The sequence below is a fragment of the Ovis aries genome, chromosome 4 (assembly GCF_016772045.2).
Source record: "Ovis aries strain OAR_USU_Benz2616 breed Rambouillet chromosome 4, ARS-UI_Ramb_v3.0, whole genome shotgun sequence".
NCBI lineage: Eukaryota > Metazoa > Chordata > Mammalia > Artiodactyla > Bovidae > Ovis > Ovis aries.
In genome coordinates, this window is record NC_056057.1 from 30372985 (window position 1) to 30397409 (window position 24425).

Consider the following 24425-nt stretch of genomic DNA (forward strand, 5'->3'; position numbering starts at 1 on the left):
GAATCCTTTCCTATATGGCAAACCATGGGTTAAAACAGTGGCTCGTGTGGTGTGGTACTAACAGTGATGCTCAAGGTCAATCTAAGTCAGATTAAGACCCAAATCCACTCCACACACTGGATGCAGATAAGCACTAGCACATACAGGATCCAGTCTTTCAACCCCAGGGTGCAACCCTAATAGCTTTGCTCAGCTGGGCAAGGAGTACTTGTTCCCGTGCTTGCTTCCCTACACCTACCCCCAGGCTCTTCCTGAGTCCAGATCAGTCTCCTTTAAGCCTCCTTATGTCTCATAACTCTCTGTACTATCTCTTCAGTCTTCATTCTTACCTCTAGTCTAATTTCTCTTTCCCATTCAGCCTCCCTTTTCTTAAAATTCCCAGCACCTTCTTTGGACCTCAACTTCCACTCTAACTCTTTCCCTCAGCATTCTTTCATAAAACCTAGTTCCATCTCACCGCAGCCTGTGATCCTTCCAGCCTCCTCATTCCCTAAGTCCAGCTCTCTCCTCAACCCCAGGCAACCTTACTCAGCCCTTCTGCTGCTTCTCAGTTGTAAACTCATACACCATGAAGTCTCTCACCTCAGCCCCTGAATATTAGCTTCTGTTTTCCTAAACTCCAGCTCCCATATCATCCACTCTTATCTTTGGCTCACTATTTCTCACAAACTGGAGTTCCCTTCTTCTCCTTGGGTTGACAAATACTTAAGATTGAATACCCCTTAGCCATTCCCGCCATCTTCCTGCCCACGCTTCCCAGGCTCATCTATTATCTGTCTAAAGCCCTGGGATGACCTGTCTCAAACCTCCTCCTCTGCCTTTCTCTGGCACTGCCAGTCTGTTGCTTTTAATTCTAGATGCAGTTTTTTCCTTTTTTAGGTATGTGATCCTACATAGCATTCACATTTGTATGTTTGCTTATCTATTAAATTTTATTTAAAAAATGCATTTATGTAAACATTAAAAGAACAATATTAAGTAAATAATAGCATAGGTAATTTTCTCTATGGCAAAAGGCCTGAGTATAAGACAGTAAAGAGTTTATACTATATAAGAATTTGTGAAATGCTGTGCAAGAGTATAAAAAACACTATGTTAAAACATCTGTTAACAGCTACTGGACCTCCCACTGTAATTGTTAAAAACAGAATGAAAGTCCCCCTTGAAGTCTGAAAATTCACTAGGTGTATAAAGTGGAATTTTAAAATCTGTTAAAGGTGAAAATCATAAAATTAAAAAACAACTCAGACTTACAGAGAAAATGATAGGGTAAATTTATACTCTGATACAACTGCTCTGCTCCATACATATAGTAATGATAGAGAAAACATAAAAAGGGAAGAAACAATAAGACATACCCAGGCTCCAAAACAAGATAAATATCTCTGCCTACTAGAAACAGAGCAGAAGTACCAAGCGGTTAGCTGGGCTTCAGTCATGCGTCTCCTCTTTTGTTTTTTGTTTTTTTTAATTGGAGTTTAGTTGCTTTACAATGTTGCGTTAGTTTGTGCTGTACTACAAAGTGAATCAGTTATGCATATACACACAGCCACTCTTTTTTGGATTTCCTTCCCATTTAGATCGCCACAGAGCACTGAGTGGAGTTCCCTGTACTATATAGCATGTCCTCACTAATCACCTATTTTATATGTGGTAGAAAAAGGAGACTACAGACTTGGTGACCAGTGCCTGGTGCTATAGCGAGTAGAAAGCTGAGAGCCTGGAAGGAAGGATACAGTCTTACCAAGGGAAGCAAGCCAAACCTCAGCTCCGTGGCCATATTTGCAAATAACTTTTTCAGACTATAGTAATGCAATAAAAAGTGAACAGAGACTATAAAAATAAATAATGAAATGGAAAATATGAAGTAGGATTTTAGAACAGAATTAATAGGAGGTTGGGTTGAGTCAGAAGACAGAAACCATACAATTTGAACAGAGACAGTTTAGTGTAACAAATCATTAGGGAATTAAAGTAATAGGAATTGGTTAGTTAAAATTAAGAGAACACTAAAGAATGCCGAGGTAGCAGATAAAAAGTGCCAACCACTATCCCTGGGGTGAAACAGAGACCCAAGGAAGAGCCCTCTTTAGTCCCTGCAACTAAATGACTCAGTGGCTAATAAAGAAGATACCAAGGTACCTTGCTGGTGAAGTTTACTTGAAATCTGTCCTTTAGGATGCCGGGTGAGGGTCTGAGCTTCAGAATAAAAAGATTCAACATTATTTGGAAGTCATTACTTCCCAAATTGGGTCCATAGTTCAAAGCAATCCCAGTCAACCTCTTAGCAGATTTTTTGTAGAATTTGGCAAACTGATTCTAAATGGAAATTCAAAAAGATAAAAAGAGAAAAACAACTTTCATAAAGAAGAACAAAGTTGTAGGATTTATAATTATTAATTCCAATTTTTAGTATAAAGCTATAGTAATCAAAACAATGTGCTATTAGAACAAAAATAGAGAAATAGATCAATAGAACAGAATAGAGAGAATCAAGAATTAGACCCACACACATATAGTCAGCTCTTCAGACAAAAGTGCAAAGGCAATTTAATATAGAATATATAATCTTTTTCAATTTTATTTGTTTATTTTGGTTGCTGAGTCTTCATTGCTGGGCGGAGACTCCTCTAGTTACCTACCACAAGTGGGAGCTACTCTCTAGTTGCTGTGCATGGAGTTCCCTTTGCAGTGGCCTCTCCTGTGGCTGAGCACAGGCTCTAGGGTATGCAGGCTTCAATAGTTTTAGCACCCGGGCTCAGTAGTTGTGACTCTTGGGCTCTATAGTACAGGCTACTTAATGGAGCATGGACTCAGTTGCTCGGCGGCATGTGGGATCTTCCCTAACCAGGGATCAAACCTGTGTCTCCTGCATTGGCAGGCAGATTCTTCACCACTGAGCCACCAGGGAAACCTCAAAAATATATAGTCTTTATAAGAAAAGATGCTGAAAGAAATACCTATGTATCCAAAAGAATCCTCTTCAATCCATACTTCAAAACACAGATGAAAATTAACTATAAATTGAATTCAGACCTTACTGAAAAGCTAAAAATAGAAAGTTTTCATAAGAAAATATAGTAGAAAATATTTATGGCTTTGAGTTAAGCAAAAATTTCTTAGCTACAACACAAAAATCACAATTTGTAAAAGAGAAAGATAGGTAAGTTAGACTTCAAAATGAAGAACATTTCTATTTGTAAAACTTTTTTTTTTTTTTTTTTGGCTACATCACAAGGCTTGCAGCATCTTAGTTCCCTGACTAGGGACCAAACCCAGGCCCTGGCAGTGAAAGCACAGTGTCCTAGCCACTGGACTGTCAGGAAATTCCCAGTAAAACTTTTTAAGAAATGAAAAGATAGACTATAAACTGTAAGAAAATATTTGTAAGTCACATATATGATAAAGGACTTGTATCCAGAATATACAGAGAACTCCCAAAGCACAGTAATAAGAATACCAAAAACCCAATAGGAAAATGGGAAAAATATTTTAATAGACATTTTGACAAAGAAGATATGCATATGGGAAATGAGCATATGAAAATATGCCTAACATCATTAGGCATTGTTATTGTTTAATTACTCAGTCTTATCTGACTGTTTGCAACCCCATGACTGTAGTATGCCAGGCTTCCCTGTCCTTCATTAGGCATTAGAGAAGAACAAATGAATTATAATTGAGATGTCATGATACACCTTTTAGAATAGTTAAATCTAAAAAGACTGTACCAACTATTGATGGTGATGTGGAGCATCTGGAACCCTACATTTTGCTAGTGGGAATAAAAAGTAGTAATCCCAATTTGGCAAAATAGTTCAGCAGTTTCATTAAAAGTTAAATATGCACCTACTATGATCCAGCCATTCTTTTTCTAGGTTTTGTTGTTGTTGTTAGTTGCTAAGTCATGTCCAACCCTTTTTTGACCCCATGGACTGCAGTCCTCCAGGCTCTTCTGTCCATAGGATTTCCCAGACGAGAATATGGGACTGGGTTGCCATTTCCTTCTCCAGGGGATCTTCCCAATCCAGGGATCAAACCTGCGTCTCCTGCATTGGTAGGAGAGTTCTTCACCATTGAGTCACCAGGGAAGCCCTTCTGGGTGTTCACTCAAGAGAAATGAAGTCATATCTCCACACAAAGTCTTGTATGTGAATGATAGCAGCTTTATTTGTGATAGCCCATAACTTGGGATAATCCAATTTATGTCAAGAGGTAAACTGTGGTATATCCAAACAATGAAACACTTCTCAGCAATGAAAATGAATGAAATATTAATTCATAGAATAGCATGAATAAATCTCAAAGCAGTTATTTTGAACAGAAAGAAGCCACATGAAAAGAGTACATACTATGTGATTTAATTTATATATATTAAATAAAACTCTAGAAATTGCAAAGCAGTCTATAGTGACAAAAATATATCAGTGGTTGTAGGGGAAGAGCACGGGCAGCTGAGAAGTGTGGAAGAAAGGGATTAGAAATCAGAGGAAACTTACCAGGGTAAGGAGTATGTTCATTATGTTGACTGTGGCAAAGCAGTCTATGTTGACTGTGGTGATAGTTTCATGGGTGTGTACTGAAGTCTAATCTTATGAAAATGTACACTTTATATATGTGTAGCTTGTATGAAAATTATAACTCAATAAAGCTTTAAAATTTTAAATTTTAAAGTTTTTTTAACTTTTAAAAATATTTTCATATCTCTTTATAAAATGACTCTAATTTCATATATTTTTATATCAAGTTCTCTTAAAAACACACTATTAATATAACCTGTAACACAGTTAAGTAGTCCAGACTCTCATGGTTTTACTAAAATTTTTCATTTTGTTTTTATTTCAATTTATTCTTTTCTCTCTTTATAGCAATAGTTAAGTAATACCCTTTTTTCAATCTTTTTCATATTTTTAGAGGTAAAAAGGTACTTTACAGAAGCTGATAGACCTTTTACATTAGCTGGCTCTGTAGTGTACTGGTATTGTGTCCTGGGACATGCTTGTAGTTTCATTACAAAATGAGATAATTTTGTAAAGTTTGACAAAAAAGAAAATCCATGTTTAGGACTTCACAAAGAGTTGGAATGGAACTTTTAAAATTTCTCTATATTCTGTTGGACAGTGACCTAACTGAAAAGTGAAGCTCTTTATGATGAAAATCCTCAGAAAACTTCAGAAAGGAAGATAATAGATAATCAAATTATTAAGTGAAAGTGTTAGTTGCTCAGTCATTTCTGACTTTTTGCAACCTCATGGACTGTAGCCCATCAGGTCCTCTGTCCATGGGATTCTCCAGGAAAGAATACTGGAGTGGGTTGCCATTTCCTTCTCCAGGGGATCTTTGTGACCCAGAGATCAAACCCAGATCTCCCACATTGCAGGCAGATTCTTTACCATCTGAGCTACTAGGGACTCCCCCAATATAAATTTGGTTTAGCCATCCTGAAAATAGACTTTAAAGGCTTTAGAATTTTAAAAGTTCTTTTGCTCAAACAATAGAGTTTGTATTATAATTGCCAGGCTCAGATTAAAACAAGAATTACATACTATTTTATATCTTACCTGAAATCTTTCCCTGGTTATCAGGTTCATAAATTTCATTACTTCAACAGTGAATGCCATGAGGAAGTTTCAACATATAAAATGCCTAGTAGTTTGCTACCTACATTCCTATTCAAAAGACTTACTCACCGCAGAATTTATTCACAAGATTTTTGAAGTTTCTTAAATAAATCCCTAGGTATTCCAGACAAGAGAAAGGAGAGATCATTATTATGTTATTTATCCTCTGATCATCATGACTACTACCTCCCCCATGGCACCCTCCATGGATCAGGAAGGACTGGCAGATACCATTGTTATTCGCAATATTCATTCTCTGTATAAGACCCAAGATTTTTCATAACATTATCCTTCCTTTCACAGTAACATCAATAATAGCTAACATTTATTTGGTATTTATTGTTGTTGTTCAGTCATTAAGTCATGTCCGACTCTTTGACCCCATGGACTTCAGTGCACTAGGCCTCTGTGTCCTCTCCCAGAGTGTGCTCAGATTCATGACCATTGAGTCCGTGATGCTATCTAACCATCTCATCCTCTGCTGCCCTCTTCTGCTTTTGCCTTCAATCTTTCCCAGCATCAGGATCTTTTCTAACTAGTCAGTTCTTCGCATCAGGTGGCCAAAGTATTGCAGTTTCAGCTTCAGCAGCAGTCCTTCCAATGAATATTCAGGATTGATTTCCTTTAGAATTGACTGGTTGGATCTCCTTGCAGTCCACGGGACTCTCAAAAGTATTCTCCAACACCACAATTCAAAAGCATCAATTCTGCAGCACTTAGCCTTCTTTATGGTCCAACTCTCACATTCATACATGACTACTGGAAAAACCATAGCTTTGACTATACGTACCTTTGTCAGCAAAGTTATATCTCTGCTTTTTAATATGCTCTCTAGGTTTGTCATAGTTTTTCTTCTGAGGAGCAAGTGTGTTTTAGTTTTATGGCTGCAGTCCCCATCCACAGTGATTTTAGAGCCCAAGAAAGGAAAATCTGTCACTGCTTCCATTTTTTCCCTATCTATTTGCTGTGAAGTGATGGAACTTCATGCCATGATATTAGTTTTTTGAATGTTGAATTTAAGCCAGTTTTTTCACTCTCCTCTTTCACCCTCATCAAGAGGCTCTTTAGTTCCTCTTCATTTTCTGCCATTTAGAATGGTATCTGCATATCCGAGGTTGTTGATATTGGGTATTTATTGTGTGCAAATACTGAGTTAAGCTTAATTCTGAAAACAATCCTCTACTCAGCATAAAAATGAATGAAATAATGCCATTTGCAGCAACACAGATGGACCTAGAGATTATCATACTAAATGAAGTAAATCAGAGAAAAACAAATATTATGTGATATCACTTATATGTGGAACCTAAAAAGAAATGATACAAATGAACTTATTTGCAAAACAGAAACAGACTCACAGACTTAGAAAATAAAAGGGGAAATGTATGGGGGAGGGGTAAATTAGGAGTCTGGCATTGACATATACTCACTACTATATATAATAATAATCAACAAGGCCTTATTGTATAGCACAGGAAACTACTCACTATTCCGTAGTAACTTACACAAGAAAAGAATCTGAAAAAGAATGGATGTATGTATAACTGAATCACTTTAGTGTACGTCTGAAACTAACACATTGTGAATCAACTATCCTTCAATATAAAATAAAAACTAAAAAAACACCAGTCCTGTAAGATAGGAACTCTTATCTTCCTCAAAAAGATAAGGAAAGTGAACCGTGGTGATTGTAAGTAACATACTCAGATATTGCAGCAATTAACTTATAACTGGGAACCCCAAAACAAGCTTTTAACCAAGGTATTAGAAAAATGTTTCCATAAATAGTCATGAAACTAGAAAACTTTCAAGCTTAAAATGCTAGAAAAACTTTTACCTTCTGTCTATGCTTAGTTCCCATCTAGATTTTGTCCTATTCTAGGGCATGATATTCAATCCAGTTTAACAGGTGTAAAGGAAAATATGCCTGTCATTTCTTCTAAAGTCTTAGCTATCAGCACATGTGTGTTAATTTATACTTTTTTAATGATAGTGACTGAGTGAAATGCCAAAAGGTGATAAGTTGCACAGTCACTTTTGTATAAAATTTATTTTATGTTTTGATATCATTATCAGTATTATAGGCAGTAAATTTTTTCTAAGAGAAATTCTGCTTTCTTCTCTATTACCTATTATATTTGATATTTTATATTATAGATCTATTCAAGATGGGCTAACTTCTTTAGATTCCATTATGCTCCCAAACTGGGGTTATAAACAAAGTATTTCATTTTATCTATAGACAAATCTTCCTGAAGTTTCTCTATTAAAAATTTTTAAATTATATAAGTCTGAATGGCCTTCTGTGGTTCTGGGGACACTGGCTTCTGTTCTAAATGGAACTGTTCATCCGATATTTTCCATCATCTTTGCAAAAATTGTAACTGTAAGTAAAACTAATTCTCTAATATTTTTAACCATTTTAAATGAAGTGTGACCTGAGAGAACAGACCTTGGGTACTTTAACTCAACAAGGGGAAAATTGAGACATGTAGTGGGTCACCCCTAGTGTGGGATCCATGATAGAAAGGTTAGCTAATGTTCTCAGGGGATAAGCCAGCCTCTATTGTGAAGTGTTGGGCTGTACCTTGTTAATCTGGCAATCAGTAAAGAAATTGCTTTGTTTTCTAATTCTGACTCCAGTGCTGTATCAGCATTCCAAAACACTGAAGTAATAAAAGAGACAAATACGGCTACTCTTTCTTTCAACTGGTCTGAACAATGACCATTTTTTATTACCAGTCAGAAAGAGGAAAGAAGGAGTTCGGGACTGTGCTGGGGACCCAGGAGAGCTAATGAATTCAAGGATCTTATTAGAGCCATGTTAAGTCTTCAGTTTTAACAACAGCAACAGTCCAAGACTGTTGACACTGTGTCAACATAGATGCCAATACGTGTATAGTTACTAATTTTAGGAACAATTTCTAGAGACATGTTAAAGGTCTCATGTTGCAGGTGGTACTCTGAATAGAGGAATATTAAGAAACCTGAGTTATTAGAAATAATATTTCAATTAGAAAACTAATTTCAATAGTTTCTTTGAAAATATACAGTGATATTAATAGCAGATAGAGGACTCATTTGTCTGATCCCTTATTGATGTATCTTAAGTGAGAGGATTTATGACAAGTTATTTTTCATTAAAGTAGTGTTATTTTTTATTTTATGTAATGAATGTAGAGGATAGAATAAGGTGCATTTTTCCCCAGAAATATGTGGAAATTGTTATGTTGAAATTCATTTTTTAAATCCTGATGAATAGATATTTTAGTTTTTTTCTTTCTTTCTTTTCTTTTCTTTCTTTTATATTCTCCTCCAATCACCTGATTTAAAAAATTTACTCCTTTTCAGATGTTTGAAAATGATGATAAAACCACATTAAAACATGATGCAGAAATTTATTCCATGATATTTGTAATTTTGGGTGTTATTTGCTTTGTCAGTTATTTTATTCAGGTAAGCTTTTAATGAATTAACTGTGTACTTGATTACTGTTTTGTGTCATCCTATTTGAGTTAAAAATAGTAACTAGATATAACTAAATAAAATACAAATATGTAAATATAGTAACTAAATATTCCAAAGAAATGGAAAAGACAGTTAAGAATAAATGTAAATTTTCGTTTGTTTCTTTTCCAGGGATTATTTTATGGCAGAGCAGGGGAAATCTTAACCATGAGATTAAGACACTTGGCATTTAAAGCCATGTTATATCAGGTTGGTGGTTAGTTATTTTTATCTTATTTATTTAAAATGTGTTTTTAAATATTCTAGTTTTTAGTTTTTTCTTCATAAACATTTTCTTGACATAACCTTTCCTTTGATCATTTAAAAGCATGCTTTTTGTGTCCCAAGCAGCATCTAACATCAGAATTCTTGTGGTGAACTTTCCTAATAGAAGCAAGTCAAAAATTGTTATGTTCAAAAATGCAACTTACAGAAAACAAGATTTAGAGTTCACTCCTTCCTTGCATTTATCTTGACAAATCTCTTTCAATGTATAGTATTCTAGAATCAGAATGGAAGGCTAACTTAAAACTGAAAAGGAGTGTTAAGAACTACAGTATCTCGAGGAACATGTTGAAAAAGGAGGAGTTAATTTCTCATAGTGCTCATTCACTGCTGCTTCTTCAAGCAGTCATTCTTTCTGCCCGCATCAGAAGAGTGCTGAATTCAGATAACATCTGTCTAGCTTGTGACATATAATCATGCACACCTATGAAATAACTAAAAATAGGTGAATCAAATAATAATCTTGAAAAGTGAGTCGTGAGGGCAAATGGCAGGAATGTCTCAGATTGGCACCTCTAAAATTCTTTCAGGAGGCTGAGGTGTATTGTGTTACCCTGAAAGCCAGTAATCATTTGAAGCCCTTTGCCACACTTTCTGTCACCGGAGCTCACCATGCAGGAGTAAATAGCTTCCTGCCGGGTCATTTCTTTTCAAAAGTAGAGATACTACCCCTCCAGCCGAGTCATCAAAACCAGTTTTTACATCTTGTGACTTTTAGCAGCAGTGCTCAAAGGACTGCTGAGTAACAAAACTCCTCCACCTTTGTGTGCTGTTAGAGGATTACAGATTTAAAAAAAAAAAAAGAGTTTCCAAGCAACCTGATGCTTGGAAGCAGTTGGTACCTAACATCCTCTCTCAAAACGTCCTGTTAGAGACAACTGGAAGCACTCAGTCCAGAAAAAACAAAAATCTACTTGATGGATCATAAAATGACTTAAAGATTGCACATCTTGTGTAATTCTCATTAAGCTTCTACTTTTTTTTCCTATGAATAGTTTATGTTTTTACCTCAGATCTTTGATGAAATTAGGTGTGATTTTATTTGGCTAATACTGTGTTTCACATTTGTTGAAAATTTCTGCTCATTTTTGTTTTTCTTTGTGTATTTATGTTTTCTCACATTCAAGGACATTTGTTTTCAATTTCCAGGAACTTTTGAAAATGTTCCCTGAATTTCTGAATATCTTAAATAGAAGAATATAAATTTTAACTTTTCCAATTATTACTTTGAACTTCTTTCTAGAGGTTTACAGGATGCTTTTGGTGGCATATCCTAAAGGCCATAAGCCAGTTTAACCAGTAGATATTGTTAATCCAGTATCCTGATGGCTGATACTGGACATTAATCCTCTGCTTAGCATTAGCCATGTGACCACGAGGAGAGTAACATTCTTGGATTACGTAGTGTCTGCCCATGAGAATACACCTACCTATAAACTATAAGCTCTCCTTCTTCAGAACATACAAAGACACAAATAGAAACTGCTATTCAGCAGATGTTATTCATTTCTCCCATAAATTCAGCTGAGCCCCTTTCAGCTTACCATTTGATTTCCCTCTTCATTCTTCAGCACTCTTTTTGCTTATTTGCTTTTTTTAAATTGGAAAAAAGGAGTAATGTAATTGGCCTTTTCTTCATAAATGTCTTAGAAATTTCACTTTTGTCTGTTAGTAAGGGAAATTCCTAATGTACAGCTTTGCCCTAACTTCTGTTACTTTTTTCCCCTAAGATAAGGTTGTTTTTTTTTTTTTTTTAGTCTTAGAAAGCATGCTGAAACTTGCAGTGCTTTTTATAACCATTTTGAAACTTCAGTTGAAGTTGAGGTATTTATGGAATCAGGTGTGGTCTTTTTGTAGGTATAAAATTGCTATTTTATTTGATCACTTGAGATCCTTCCAGTTGAAAAGAATGTTCAAATTGTTGCTGATTTCAGTGGTTATAAATAACTCATTGTTTATTATGTTTAAGGGCTTCTCTTATGGCTCAGCTAGTAAAGATCTGCCTGCAATGCGGGAGATCTGGGTTTGATCCCTGGGTTGGGAAGATCCCCTGCAGAAGGGAAAGTCTACCCACTCCAGTATTCTTGCCTGGAGAATCCCACAGCGGTCACAAAGAGCTGGACATGACCAAGTGAGCACAAAACGATAAATATTAGCCTATAGATCTATTTGGCTTTTTAAAAGATGTAAAGCTTATTTTTGCCTATTTCTCTCTAAACTGAATTGGGTAGGGCTTTGGCACGGGGGGTGGGCAGGAGGGAGGTCTAAATCATTAGATGATGGCGTTAGTGGAGATCACTAAGGAATCTCCAAAAAGATTTGAGGTAACAAATCCTGAAGCAGGAAAAACATATCATGAAACTCAACTGTAATGCTTCAGTTAGATGGGAGGCAGAAAAGGGTTTTGATTAAAAATTCTAGCATTTGGTTGCATAGGTTTAAATCCTGGCCTCAGTTCTTTCCAGCTGTTTGACCTTGGGCAAGTTACTTAATCTCTCAGTTCCTCCTTCTTCTCATTGATAAAATATGGATAATCATGGTATCTGTCTTATACTTGTGATGATTAAATAAGCAAAAACATACCAAGCACTTACAATGCCACTACTGTAGATTTTTACTTCTTTTAGAATTATTGGCAGGAAAATGGGTTTTCTAGTATCAGAAAACTTAATGAAAGTGAAAGTTGCTCAGTCGTGTCCAACTCCTTGTGACCCCATGGAGTGTACAGTCCATTGAATTCTCCAGGCCACAGTACTGGAGTGGATAGCTGTTCCCTTCTTCAGGGGATCTTAGCCTAACTTATAACCATTTTACCATCAGGAAGATAAGAAGCAAGCTAATTTTTACTCAATACCAGCTGTGTTCCAGAAACTCTGCTAAGTGTTTTAGCATATAGGGCCTATGCTGAAAAGTAAACCCTAGAGTGAATAATTGCTGACTTGTTGAAAAGCAAGTTTGGATATCTTGCTGATTGAACATCATCAGATAAGGACTAAGACTAGTCATATATGTATCCTTTGCCTTACGTATTAGAGCAGTTACTATACTATAGAATCAGGAATGTTTACACTGTGTAATTATTTCTATATTTCAGCATGACATGGAATACCCAATGAAGTTTTAGATACAATATGAAGTATAAAAAAGAATTTATTATTTAATACTACACTCCCGATTCTATAGACTCTATACTATAGAATCCATGTCATGCTGAAATACAGAAATAATTACACAGTGTAAACTATATATATATATATATATATATATATATATACACACACACACACATATATACACATATAATTGTGTTTGTGCATGCTCAGTCAGTCATGTCCAAAGCTCTTCATGACACCATGGACTGTAGCCCACCAGACTCCTCTGTCCGTGGGATTTCCCAGGCAAGAGTAGTTGGCAAATCACCCCAGTATACTTGCCATGAGAGCCTCATGAAGTGTATAAAAGGCCTTTTAAAGAGATATGACACCTGAAAATGAGTCTCCCAGGTCTGAAGGTGTCCAATATGCTACCAGGGAAGAGTGGGGGAGAATTACCAATAGCTCAGAGTGAATGAAACAGCTGCGCCAAAGCGGATACGATGCTCAGTTGTTGATGTGTCTGGTGACACAAGTAAAATCTGATGCAGCAAAGAAGAGTATTGTATGGGAATACTGGTCAATATGGGATATAGTCAAGCAGGAGATGGTAAGAACATCGACATCCTAAGAATCAGCAAACTAAACTGGACAAGAATGGGCAAATTTAATTCAGATGACCATTATATCTACTACTGTGGGCGAACAATGCCATAGAAGAAACAGAGTGACCCTTATAATCAGCAAGAGTCTGAAATACAGTACTTGGGTGCAACCTTAAAAAGGACAGAATGATCTTGGTTCGTTTTCAAGACAAACCATTCACCATCAGGGTAATTTGAGTTTATGCCCCTACCACTGATGGAAGAGATAGAAAGAATACATGGATGAACTGTACAAAAAATGATCTTAATGAACCAGATTACTACCATGATGTGGTTAGTCACCCAGAGTCAGACATTCTGGAGTGTGAAGTCAAGTGGGCCTCAAGAAGCACTGCTGTTAATAAAGCTAGTGGATGCAATGACATTCCAGCCGAACTATTTAAATCCCTAAAGGAGGATGCCATCAAGGTTTTGCATTCATTATGTTAGCAAATCTGGAAGACCCAGCAGTGGCCACAGGACTGGAAAAGGTCAATCTCATCCCAATTCCCAAGAAGGGTAGTTCCAAAGAATGTGCTAACCATCAGACAATTGCACTCATCTCCCATGCTAGTAAGGTCATGCTTAAAATCTTGCATGCTAGACTTTGGCATTAGGCAAACCAAGAACTTCCAGATGTCCAAACTGGGTTTAGAAAAGGAAGAGGAACTAGAGATCAAATTGCCAACATTCGCTGGATTATAGAGAAAGCAAGGGAATTTCAGAAAAACTATCTCTGTTATATCGACTACACTAAAGCCTTTGACTGTGTGGATCATGAAAAATATGGAATGCTCTTAAAGAGATGGGAATACCAGACTATTTTACTTGTCTCCTGAGAAACTGTATTCGGGTCAAGAAGCAGCAGTTAGAGCCCTGTATGGAACAACTGATTGGTTCAAGATGGGGAAAGGAGTACAACAGAGCTGTTTGCTGTCACCCTATTCATTTAACCTATGCTGAGCACATCATGAGAAATGCCAGGCTGGATGAGTTACAAGCTGGAATCAAGATAGATGGGAGAAACATCAACAACCTCAGATATGCGAATGATACCACTCTAATGGTAGAGAGCGAAGAGGAAATAAACAGCCTCTTGATGAAGCTGAAGGAGAAAAATGAAAGAGCCGGCTTAAGACTAAATATTCTTTTAAAAACCAATAAGATCCAGCCCCATTACTGCATGGCAAATAGAAGGGGAAAAGGTGGAAGTAGTGACAGATTTCCTCTTATTTGGCTCCAAAATCACTGCGGACAGTGACTGCAGCCATGAAATCAGAAGACGATTGCTTCTTGGCAGGAAAGTGATAACAAACCTAGACAGGGTGTTGAAAAGCAGAGACATTACTCTGCCAACAAAGGTACGTATAGTCAAGGCTATGGTATTCCCAGTGGTCACATACAGTTATGAGAGTTGGACCATAAAGAAGGCAGAACACCAAAGAATTGATGCCTTTGAACTGTGGTGCTGGAGAAGATCCCTGAAAGTCCCTTGAACAGCAAGGAGATCAAACCAGTCAGTCTTAAAGACCAACCCTGAATATTCACTGATGCTGAACCTGAAGCTCCAATATTTTGGTTATCTGATTCAAACAGATGACTCATTGGAAAAGTCCCTGATGTTGGGAAAGATCAAGGCAGAAGGAGAAGAGGGCATCAGAGAATGAGATGGCTGGACGGCATCACTGATGCAATGAACATGAACTTGGGCAAACTCCAGGAGACGGTGGGGGACAGGGAGGCCTGGTATGCTGCAGTCCATAGGGTCACAAAGAGTCCAACATGACTGGGCGACTGAACAACAGCAACAGAAACAGGAATGTAATATTAAATAATCAATTATTTTTTATACTTTTACTTTATATTGTATCTAAAACTTCTTTGGGTGTTCCATGTCATGTTGAAATATAGAAATAATTACACAGTGTAAACTATATATATGTATATGTGTGTATATATATATATATATATATTCATTCTATGACTGCATGCTCAATCACTCAGTCCTGTCCAAAACTCTTTGCAACCCCATGGTCTGTAGCCCACCAGACTCCTCTGTCCATGGGATTTCCCAGGCAAGAATACTGGAGTTAAGTTGCCATTTCCTTCTTTAGGGGATCTTCCCAACCCAGGGATCAAGCCTGCTAGTATACAATAAAAACCAAGTAATGTCTTCTAGATCAAGAGTGCTGTAGTTAAAATTACCACTCATGTGTGTTCACAATAAGATAGGCTCTTGACTGGGGTTCTGTTCTCAACACCACTACTGTATAGTGCAGATCGTGATCTCTATAAAATGTCCTTTGAGCATCTAGACCCTAAGTTGTTTGGGACACCTTCTCAATCCAGGGGTTTCCAGAGTAGTGATGTCATGCTAGGACTGCAATCCCCCGACCCCTCCCATATTCCTCCACAGGGGCTTTCTTCTTACATAGCAGCATGATTAATGCATCACCTTCTATCTGTCTTGTTTTTGTTACCTTAGTTGGCAGAAACGTGTTACCTGGGCATCAGGGCCCTGGCTGGCTTTAGTAATTCAAGAATTCTTTTGCTCTTCACTCACTAAAAATCAGTCATTTTTAGAGCCAGTCTCCACATAGTTTTAAGCCATAAGAGGTTTAAGTAGTTTGAGTGCATGGGAGGAAACATTTAATAGCTAAGGAAAGGAAATCAGCATTCCTCAAAGTTGAGAAGTGCTAAGTGCTATCTGTATTTGATGTTGAAAATGAAATTGGTTATAACATTACGCTTTTATTGTGTGTATTTCTGACCTATCAAATTGCATGCTTTTTTGGCTGCAGGGGTTTTACAGCAGGCCTGCCTCTTTAGCTTCTCACAATGTCCAGTACTTATAAAATCTAGGTGGGAATGTAAAGTGTCAGGGAAAATCTTGCCTATATAGGTCCTGAAGAGAAGGAAACAGATTTTTTCTTTTATCATTTCTAAGTTTAGATAGAAAGTTTGGAAATATTTCTAAGGTGTGTTGTGCATTACCTTACTTTTTTAGTAAAATCTGCTCTCCACAAAAATTACTTGTGCAGTAAAATTATAAATTACTTGGTGGTTCAAAATGATCATTTTAAACACCGATTATTATATAGTATTGTAGCATGGTAAAGAGTCCAAGCTGTTGGGCTTAAGTTCTTCAGTTTGTATCTACATATAGATCTTCGTGAAGTCAGAAAAAAAAATTTATTTGCTCCACAAATTTTAAGTGCCTGTGAGTAAAGAGGCAGGCAAATAAATGCTTTCAAAGTTAATATAGCGCTTCCCTGGGGGTTCAGACAGTAAAGAATCCATCTGGAATGCGGGAGACCTGGGTTCGATCCCTGGGTTGGGAAGATCTCCTGGAGAAGGGCATGGCAACTCACTCCAGAATTCTTCCCTGGAGAATCCCCTTGGATAGAGGAGCCTGGCAGCCTGCAGTCCATGGGTTGCAGAGTCGGACATGACTGAGCAAATAGGCACAGAGCAGAAGTTAATACAGCACAATCACAAGTCAAAGAATTTTTTGATAACCATTTTAATTCTCTTTTCTTTAGGATATTTCCTGGTTTGATGATAAGGAAAACACCACAGGAGCCTTGACAACAATATTAGCCATAGATATAGCACAAATCCAAGGAGTATGTATATTGCTTTTATTTTTAAATGGTGTATGTTTGTGTTACACGAGTGCATGTACATGTATGTGTCTTTGCCTATATGTGAGCTACGCTGAGATGACCCACATCATTAAGGAGACCAGGTAAGTCTCAGGGCTAACAGGGAGCTCTCAATGAAAGATATAAGGAAGCCTTTCAGTTCTGGACATTTTTTTTTTTTTTAAGTTCTGGACATTTTAAACTAAATATAAAGGGTATTTAGGACACATAATAGGATAACCAGAGGACCACAGAAAATACCAAGAATGAGTTAGACAAAAAAGCTCAGAATTAGATAGTAATATAAGATAAAGTAACAAAATTAAAACACACAAATAACTTGGAAGTTTTAAAAGAAGAAAGTTTAATTTTTCTTTCCCCCCCCCAGAAAATAAAATCTCATTTAAATAATATGTAACAAGTTAAATTCATGTGTATCTGGAAATGGTTCTGTGCTGTTGTTATACAGATCAAGTTAAAGAGTTATGTGTAATCATGACTGGTCATAATATGTGTAAATAAAATGTACACTGATGCACAATATTCAAAATCAATGACAGAATAACTAGCATAATGTATGTCAAAGTGATGCATAAATAAGTATGGGGAGAAGGATAGTATGGAAAAGATAGAGAGTAATTTATTAGCTTTCATCCAGTTATTTTAATAAAATTAGTCTTTTATTACAAGTGGAGTTTCAACTATGATTGAGAAAAGAAATGTAAAACAAAATTTTTCCACTTTGAATTTAAGTGAGATAAAGTTTTTGATCTTTTGTTAAAATAAGAATTCTACCAGAGTTACAAACTTTCCTTTTTCCTTATGCATGTAGAGAAAAGGAAAGTCAATGATGCACCTCTGAAGGACAGAAAAATCTCAACAGTTTTTGGTTGTTGTTGTTATTGTTTAGAAATACTGAAATGTTGATTGCAGCATTGCTATCAGAGCAACAAATTGTCAACTAAAACAGCTCTTCAAAATTGTATTTTCTTTTGGAAGCTATTTCCACAAGACATGGCCACTATTCTAATTTTTGTAACTTTTGCAAAACCTCTTTTTCAATATATACATTCAAGGAAATAGATTTCTAATACTAGAGAACAGAGCAAGTTGGTTACAATTATAAACATTCACATGCTTCTGTATTGGTTTAGAAAACTAATTTTATGATGTAGAAAGACCTGAAGAGGAAAGAGGGCATCATCTTCATCACTTCCTGAAACTCTTTTCTATAATTTTTAAAACAAGGCTCTAAATTTCATTGGATAGCATTTAAATTTTAAAGTAAGGCTGAGAAGTTGGATTTTACTGATATAAACGGGAAAATGAATAGAATTTCACTTAGTCATTAAGGAATGAGGATAGCAACAACAGAATTAGATGAATGACATCTGTATTTAGAAATTCAAGGGTTCACTAAATTTGGCAGAAATATCAGTCCCTATAATTCCATTTGGATCTCCATTCTACAAAACTTTTTTTTCCTTTGCTGTGTGAATGTTTTTCTCGTACTACCTATCATCATTCAGATCTTTTAAGAATTCAGTGGATTAGGTATTCTTACTACCAGCTATACTTTATAAGTAAGACACTTCTTTAATAAGTATTTGCTTGAATGAAAAGAACAAATTAGTACTAAAGACCAACATTGCTTTCCTAAAACCTTTAGTTGTGTCAAATGATAATCTTGCCTCTTATCAAGAGAAATTAATGAGAATATTTGTCCTTATAAGTGTTTGAGTAATACCATTTGATCATTTGAAAATGTCCTGTTGCAGTTAGTAAATGTTGTTCTCATGATAACTTCTGGGCAAGTCAAATCATTTTCATTGAATAAGAAGTAGTAGCTAAAGGCTAGATGGCTGGAATACCAATGACCCATTTAAAGTTGCAGAATTTGAAAAGCAAAGCAACCAAAGAAGGATACCAAGAATGGGACTGTGTCTGGTGCTGCTGCTGCTAAGTCGCTTCAGTCGTGTCCAACTCTGTGCGACCCCATGGACTGCAGCCTACCAGGCTCCTCCACCCATGGGATTTTCCAAGCAAGAGTACTGGAGTGGGTTGCCATTGCCTTCTCCGGAGACTGTGTCTGCTAGCATATAATTCACATAAGCCCTTGCTTTGTCATATATAGGTAGAATCATATCTAACTTGAATGGATTCTCTTTCTATCAAAGGAAGAATTATTTCCAAATCCCATTTGACCAGTATTTCTTTTCTCACAAAGACACACCACACTACAGATTAATCAGAAAACAATAATTCAGGGTCATATGTCCTATCATATCAACTTAAGGAAGATATATTTCCATCTCAGTTTCTTCATCCTGCAATTTCAGTCACATGTTACTTTTATCAAATGTAATAGGGTGAATGTTCATGAACTAGCCCCTTAATAACAATAAATATTATTATGAAACCCTTACTAATGACCAAAAGTCTAAGCTCCGGGTCATTTTTAAATGTTCTGATACTCTGAGAGTCTTGAGAAAAACATGTTAGTGAACTAAGGTTACAGAACAAAATGATTCCTAAAACAGTTGATTGAATACAACCAATTTAACTGGTATTATTTCAGCCCAAGGTAATGGCATATTGCCAGTAGAGCTGTCAACAGACTTTTCTGTGTAAAATGTAGTTTTATTAAAGGTATAGAGCCATTTTAAATTCTTTGGGAGACTGAATTTCACAGAATTACAAGGTACTATTTCTGTATATTTTAGCAACTCCTTTTCATCAACCAGAAGTCTTACCTCCCTTTTGTTTTTAAGAAAGCCATAATGTACACTTGATATACCACTGACAGACACAATGTTAGTTCCAAGAATTCTCCTCATCAGAACTATAGTTACATTGCCTCCCAAGAAATAAAAATTTCATTTATTAATTCCAAGAGCCCAATGATTTGATTAGGTAGAGCTTGGCTATCATTGCCTAGACAATGGTGACCTCACTTCTTGATTAAATTTTTTGGTATGGAAAGAGTATAAAACAGCTTAACATTACTTACGATTCAAACAATGTGAGTAGTCACTGAAATCACTTTACTACAGTATAATGTTGGGTGTATACTTGCTGTTTGCCTTACAATTTTAGGTTGAATTCATTGAGACATTATCAAGTCTACAGCAAAACCTAATATAATGGTTTAAGGCAGTTCTTCTTATAAAGAAAAATTTCAATCTCAGTCCTGAACTCAATACTCCATAGTAAAACTTTACCGCTGCTAAACCCACAAACTGTTGGGAAGACAAATCAAGAAATTCAACTTCCGCTTTTGACCAAAAAAGTAAGAGAAAGCTATAGGGACAAATGGACTTCATTGAGCATACTGGCCCAATAATGTGTAATTAGTTCAGTTCAGTTGCTCAGTCATGTCCGACTCTTTGCCACCCCATGAATCACAGCACACCAGGCCTCCCTGTCCATCACTATCTCCCGGAGTTCACTGAAACTCACATCCATCGAGTCCATGATGGCATCCAGCCATCTCATCCTCTGTCATCCCCTTCTCCTCCTGCCCCCAATCCCTCCCAGCATCAGTCTTTTCCAATGAGTCAACTCTTCGCATGAGGTGGCCAAAGTACTGGAGTTTCAGCTTTAGCATCAGTCCTTCCAAAGAACACCCAAGACTGATCTTTAGAATGGACTGGTTGGATCTCCTTGCAGTCCAAGGGACTCTCAAGAGTCTTCTCCAACACCACAGTTCAAAAGCATCAGTTCTTCAGCACTCAGCTTTCTTCACAGTCCAACGCTCACATCCATATATGACTACTGGAAAAACCAAAGCCTTGACTAGATGGACCTTTGTTGGCAAAGTAATGTCTCTTCTTTCTAATGTGCTATCTAGGTTGGTCATAACTTTTCTTCCAAGGAGTAAGCGTCTTTTAATTTCATGGCTGCAATCACCATCTGCAGTGATTTTGGAGCCCCCAAAAATAAAGCCTGACACTGCTTCCACTGTTTCCCCATCTATTTCCCATGAAGTGATGGGACCGGATGCCATGATCTTAGTTTTCTGAATGATGTATTCTGCATATAAGTTAAATAGGCAGGGTGACAGTATACAGCCTTGACGTACTCCTTTTCCTATTTGGAACCAGTCTGTTGTTCCATGTCCAGTTCTAACTGTTGCTTCCTGACTTGCATATAGGTTTATCAAAAAGCAGGGCAGGTGGTCTGGTATTCCCATCTCTTTCAGTAAATTCATTTATTTTCCACAAAATACTTTATTAATGAATAAGATGAATCCAAGAATAGCAACAAGCCTTAAACACCTTCCTTTTCACAAACTTTATAAATTTGTCCAACTAAACCTTTTATTTTCGTCTACAAATATTTTTGCTACCATCAGTTGTAGTACATCTTAGCAGGTTACACTTCAGGTTGTACTCATCTAGGTTTTGTCTCAACTTCTTTGAAAATGTTCTCAACTGTAGCTGTTACATACAGATTATCCATAGCAGCTAATTTTTCAGTCACTTCAAACTTGACATTGACTCATCAAAAAAACCAACAATTAAGCAGTATAACTATTTAGGTCAACGCATCAAGAGACAGGAAAACTACTCAAAATGACCTACCTTGATTTTCAATTGATCATTTATATTTCTGTTGTTCTCAACTTTTTGAGCAATAGTTTTCATATCATCTGATATAAGTTTATGCTCTCTGAACACATTTCTTCCACTACTGCAATCAAACATGATTTAATTAAGTCACTATCTGTGACTTTCTTTACTTAGCTAATAAATGAGATGCTCAGAAACTTATTTAGATTCAGCCCCATTTTCACTTTTTAGTCTTATGAATGAATTGTTAAGATGTGTTATTCCATTTTAATTTTCTAATTTTTATAAATGTTACTTTCCTGTGAATTAGGAGTTTTATGATGAGTGCTGTCTCCTAATGTTGACCTGTTGTTTATTTCTAGAACTATACAGTATCATAGCATAATAAACTCAACACTGTGGCATCTAATTAGAACACAAAGTGATCCACAGCCTATTGTGCCTTAAAAGCAGACATCCCAAAGTCCACTTTTCTCTTCCTTTCTTGTCTTTAGATGATGGACGTCAATGGTAATTTGAAAAATTTGAATAAAATACCATAGTACAGCAACACGTGTGGCACTCAACACGCCACCAAATTACAGTTGCCTGACACTGAGCAGCAGTACAAAGCAAGGAGAGGGGCACATAAGGTCTCTCTAGCAGTGCCTCAACTTCCATCATTTTAATGCTGAGATAGCCGCAGACAATAGGTAAACAAAGAGACATGGCTGTGTTTCAATAAAACTTTGTTTATGGACACTGACATTTTCATTTGTAGAAATTTGATGTGGGTCTTTTTCATTTATCCTCCTTATCTCTTAACTTTTTGAGTGTATGCTATACAATTATAATAACTTTCAAGGCCATTATCTGCTAAATCTAACATTTCTGTCAGTTCTGAGTCAGTTTCAATTTATTGATTTTTATGCTCATTAAGGGTCCTTTTTTGCTGCTTTTTGGCATACCTGATAATTTTTGACTAGATGCCACATGTTGTGAATATAAATTTTTAGGTGCTGAATATTTTTGTATTTCTATAAATATTCTTGTCTTGTTCTGGGATGCAGTTAAATTACCTGGAAACAGTTTGATCTCTGGGAGGGAGGGTCTTGATTTTAAGATTTATTAAGCAAGACTGGAGTCAACTACTGAGGCAAGACATTGAACATGCGCTACCCAATGCTGGGTGAATAATGAGGTTTTCCAGTCAGGCTGCTATGACCAAACACTCTTTCTAGCCTTCACACATGCATTGTTCAATTGAATACTCAAGGGGGACCCTTTCTGGATATTTAGATTTCTTTCTGTATACCTTTAGCGTTCTGTATTGCAAACTCTAGCTTCCTTGGACTCTCCAGACTCTCAGCTTTGTCTATTCCACTTAGTCAGTCTGGTGGGCTCAGTCTTAGAGGTCTTAGAGTTCACCCTTTCTATTCTACAGCCTTGGAGCTCTTTCAAGGCATAAGCTGGGGCAATCATAGGGCTCACCTTCTTTGTTTCCCATTTCCCTTGGTTGTCTTAGGTCTAGTATCTTGAAACTTATTGTTTCATATATTTTATCTATTTTTTGTTTCAGCTGAAAGGACAAATTCATTCCTTCTGTTCATGTTCAGTTCAGTTCAGTTCAGTTGCTCAGTCGTGTCCGACTCTTTGCAACCCCATGAATCGCAGCACGCCAGGCCTCCCTGTCCATCAACAACTCCCGGAGTTCACTCAGACTCACGTCCATCGAGTCAGTGATGCCATCCAGCCATCTCATCCTCTGTTGTCTCCTTCTCCTCCTGCCCCCAATCCCTCCCAGCATCAGAGTCTTTTCCAATAAGTCAACTCTTTGCATGAGGTGGCCAAAGTACTGGAGTTTCAGCTTTAGCATCCTTCCTTCCAAAGAAATCCCAAGGCTGATCTCCTTCAGAATGGACTGGTTGGATCTCCTTGCAGTCCAAGGGACTCTCAAGAGTCTTCTCCAACACCACCGTTCAAAAGCATCAATTCTTCGGCGCTCAGCCTTCTTCAGAGTCCAACTCTCACATCCATACATGACCACTGGAAAAACCATAGCCTTGACTAGACGGACCTTAGTTGGCAAAGTAATGTCTCTGTTCATGTTAGCCAGAAGCAGAAATCCTGCCATATGGCATTTTGTTTCTACAATTACATACTGAGTTTACATCCATTAATTTTATTATGGTAGCCATTTTCTGGAATTTTCTTATCAAAGTTGTATTCCCCACATTTAGCACAGTACCTTGGACATAGTAGATACTCCATAATGGTTATCTGCAGAACTATTTAATTATTAATTTCTGCTTTTAATTTTCAAGGAAAAATTCTATTTTTCTGCACATTGATAAAGAATCTAAAGAAGTTTAATTAAATTTCTTCTGATTTCCAGTTCTAAATTCTTTCCAGAATTACACTAGTACTCTAGGCTTTAAAGGCAATTTTTTTATTTTCCTTTAGTTCTTGTAGTATTTTTCAAGGCTGAATTTTTTTTTTTTTAATTCTTCCTGGAATAAGAAAGATATATTTGGATCCTTCTTATCCTGCTTCCATCACCAAAAGGCAGGGACTGTGGCCTGTCCATGGCTGCACTGACTGAATATTTCAATAAATTTCTGGTAGCTTAAACTAGAATGCCAGTAGAAATGTACATGATCTTATTTTCAAGAAGCAGATTAGTACAAAAGTGGATAACTCAAGCTTGTTGAATAAACAAGGATATGCAAGTACAAGTCAGTTTATAGAAAGTTTTTATGTCCTAAACAAAAAGTTCAAACACAAGACTGTTCCATCAGAAATTTGGCAGGTTTACACTTGAATGTTTTTAGACAAGAGGTTGGTATGCATAGTGTATAGCCTAATTTTCAGTGATTCTCAAATGTTCACCTACTGTGGCACCTACAGTTCATCTGCTGTACTTCTATCTCTCTTTCTAGCACACTGCATAATTTTACACACAAAAGCTACAACCCTCAGTATACTTTCTGTCTTTCCTCTTCTGGTTTTCTACCTCTTTACTTCCTTTTGACCTACTGTCAAGAATTTTAATTTTTAAAGAAAACAGGATAAAAACAGAGGA

The 24425-nt window shown here is 36.6% G+C and overlaps 1 protein-coding gene across 7 annotated transcripts in view; it reads left to right on the top strand.

Moving 5' to 3' along the window:
• ABCB5 (ATP binding cassette subfamily B member 5) overlaps positions 1 to 24425 on the top strand; it is a 117949-nt gene that overhangs the window by 59313 nt on the left and 34211 nt on the right. For all 7 annotated transcript variants that reach the window (XR_009600469.1, XR_009600468.1, XM_027968505.3 and 4 more), the window contains exons 17-20: positions 7864 to 8007; positions 8973 to 9077; positions 9261 to 9338; positions 16692 to 16775. Coding sequence is in view for 5 of the 7 variants with exons in the window: in XM_027968505.3 (XP_027824306.1) it covers positions 7864 to 8007; positions 8973 to 9077; positions 9261 to 9338; positions 16692 to 16775 (411 nt within the window). In the remaining 2 variants the exon portion in view is untranslated. The remainder of the gene's footprint in view (positions 1 to 7863; positions 8008 to 8972; positions 9078 to 9260; positions 9339 to 16691; positions 16776 to 24425) is intronic.